The sequence below is a fragment of the Carettochelys insculpta genome, chromosome 31 (assembly GCF_033958435.1).
Source record: "Carettochelys insculpta isolate YL-2023 chromosome 31, ASM3395843v1, whole genome shotgun sequence".
NCBI lineage: Eukaryota > Metazoa > Chordata > Testudines > Carettochelyidae > Carettochelys > Carettochelys insculpta.
Window position 1 is genome coordinate 317,620 of NC_134167.1, and position 2,856 is coordinate 320,475.

The 2,856-nt window shown below is 47.5% G+C and overlaps 1 protein-coding gene across 1 annotated transcript; it reads left to right on the forward strand.

Annotated features, from left to right (window-relative positions):
- Positions 1-747: 747 nt before the first annotated feature.
- Positions 748-2,598, forward strand: LOC142004120 (endogenous retrovirus group K member 10 Gag polyprotein-like). Its single transcript, XM_074981557.1, has one exon. It carries the CDS (start codon positions 748-750, stop codon positions 2,596-2,598), a length of 1,851 nt encoding a protein of 616 aa, XP_074837658.1.
- The last annotated feature ends 258 nt before the right edge of the window (positions 2,599-2,856 follow it).

Here is a 2,856-nt window from a genome sequence, read left to right on the forward strand (position 1 = left end):
GCTGAACAGGTTAGCGTTTCAATCATAAACAGGAAGCGGAGAAAGAAAGCACGATAAATACTAACCCCAAATGGATAAAGCTAAATGAAAATGCAAAGGGAACTTTTCAGAAATATTCATTCACAGGTTAAATAAATTCTTTTCCACCAAGCCAACATCCAGCTCTCAAGTTTGCTTTCCAAAACATTCACAAGATTGGGTTACATTGTCAAAAACATCTGTGGGAAGGTGAAGGAGTTTTGCCTTCTCCCTCCTACATGTTTCCCAGGCCTGGCTGGGCTCTTGGCATCTAGACGGAACACCTGCTTTCGTGTAGGCAAGCCGCCGGAGCTGTGTTGTTTTGATTAGGTGTTTTTGAGAGTCCATGTTCAAGGACTGGGAGGATTGATGTGGCTTTTTTAGAGATAGAAGTGCTGAGCCAGTTATTGTAGCTAATTGCAGCTGACTGCTTTTCTCATAATAATGTGCTCTCACTTGGTTATAAAAGCTGTGAGAATAATAAACTCAGGGCCTTCAGACTATAGAACTGTTGGCCCCCTGCTGTCTATGTTCGTCTTTGTCTTTCATCCCTCGCGGTATCGCACCTCTGGGACCTGTCACTAAAAAGAAATACAACATCTGGCGCCCGAACAGGGACACGGAGGTGAGAAGCGTCCATGCGGCGAGGAAGGTGTATCAATACCGGAGGGACCGAAGAGAATTTCTAGACTGGGTAAGTCAGACCTTCGGGATTCGGGCAGGGTTAAGATGGGGAATTCCCCATCTTCTTACTCCTCTTATATTGAATTGCTTCAGACGTTACTGAAAAGCTCAGGAGTAAAAGTAAAACAAAGTACATTTCAGAAACTATTTGATCTTATTTGTAAGCATTGTTATTGGTTTACCCCAAGTGGGAAAAATGCTCTAGATTTAAAACAGTGGAGATTGATTATGAGAGCCCTGCGTCGAGCGCACCAAAAGGGGGAAATTATCCCACTCCCCGTTTGGTCTCTTTGTAATCTTGTAGTCCGTGCCTTAGAGCCGTTACAGTCTGGCTCTGAAGAGGGTTGCTCCCTCCCCCCGGACTCTTTAGCAGAAAGAGGAGCCAGACGCAGGGTTCCCAAGGGAGATGAGGCCTTATCGGAGGAATCAGGAGATTCCAGTGAGGAGGGCCAAGAGGGTCAGCCTATTACAGGAGATGAAAAGACAGGGAACTCTGAACAACAGAAAAATTATACTGCCCGTGAAACATCATCGGGCTTTTTCCCTGCTAATGTTTGTGTGGCTCAGCCAGAGCCCGATTTCCCTCCCTCCACGCCTTCCCCGCTCCCACCACCTACTAAGGAGGAAGGCCCCTCTGCACCCCCCTTTTCTTGTTATGGAAAGGATGAGCTTTTTGCAGAACCCCCGCGACAGACCGTTACAGAGCCTGTGACTAATTTGATGAGGACGGTTCTGGCGGTCGGAGCCCATGAAGGCTTTGATTTATCCCCTCTAACCCTTTCGGCTTTTCCAGTTACAATACAACAGGTCCCTCCTAATCAGCAATTCCCCCAGGGAGCAATTAATTATCACCATGAGCCATTAACCTTTAAATTGCTCAAAGATTTAAAACAAGCGTGTGTCCAGTATGGTGTTAACTCTCCCTACACCTTTGGCTTGGTGCAGGGATTAAGCCAGGCCGAGAGATTGATCCCGTGGGATTGGGAAGTACTGGGACGCACCGTGCTGAATGGGGCGGAATTTTTACAATTTAAGACCTGGTGGCATGATGAGGCTGCTCTCACGGCCAGGCGAAATGCTAGTCAGAATCCCCCTGTAGCTATTACTTTGGAACAGCTCACTGGTACCGGTGCCTGGTTTGGCATCCAGGCACAGTTACAGTATAATGATGTTGCAATTGTCCAGGTCCGCCTTTGTTGTCTTAAGGCCTGGGAAAAAATTGCTAAGCCAGGGGAGAGTACCCCCTCTTTTGTAAAGGTAAAACAGAGTGCACAAGAGCCTTATGTGGATTTCATAGCCCGTTTGAAAGGGGTTTTAGATAAAACAGTATCCCAGCCCGAGCTTAAAGAGCTCTTGTTACAGATGCTTTCTTTTGATAATGCAAACGGAGAATGTCAGCGGACTTTAAGACCGCTGAAATGTCGGGGGGCCTCCCTGGATGAGTATATTAAGGCTTGTAATGATATAGGGTCAGATGCCTATAAAATGGGTCTTTTAGCTGCTGCGTTAAAAGGGGATGACCCCTATCAGTCTAATCAGAACATGAAGTGTTTTGAATGTGGAAAACCTGGGCACCTGAAAAGGAACTGCCGACAGGGGCAGGACCGATTAAGAAGAAATCAGAGAGTTACTGGGAACGATCCTGCTAACAATCCCCCGGGGATCTGTCCCAGATGTCAAAAGGGACGGCATTGGGCTACTCAGTGCCACTCTAGATATCACAGAAATGGCACCCCTCTTTTTCAGTCGGGAAACTTTCAAGCGGGCCCGACCCGGGGCCCGCAAGTAAACAATACGGGCAGCAGCCGCAGCTTTTTTCCGGTCAGCAGCGGCCCGATGCAAACCGGCTTTCAGTTTCCGACCTCAGGCATGCCACCCACGGCAGCGCAGCTTTAGACATAGCCATTCCAGACAATATCCTGCTGCAGCCGGCTAGGGGTGTGCAAAAGATAAAAACTAATGTTTTTGGACCGGTCCCGGCTGGGTCGGTCGGCCTTCTTTTGGGAAGGAGTAGCTTAACATCTAAAGGAGTAATAGTACATACTGGTGTTATTGATAGTGATTATGAGGGAGAGATTCTAGTTATGATGAGTGCAGATGTTCCATATCAGCTGGAGGCTGGAGATAAAATTGCCCAGTTACTATTGCTGCCCT

Coding starts and splice junctions, on each gene's coding strand:
- LOC142004120 (XM_074981557.1), top strand. CDS start 748: ATGGGGAATTCCCCATCTTCTTACTCCTCTTATATTGAATTGCTTCAG.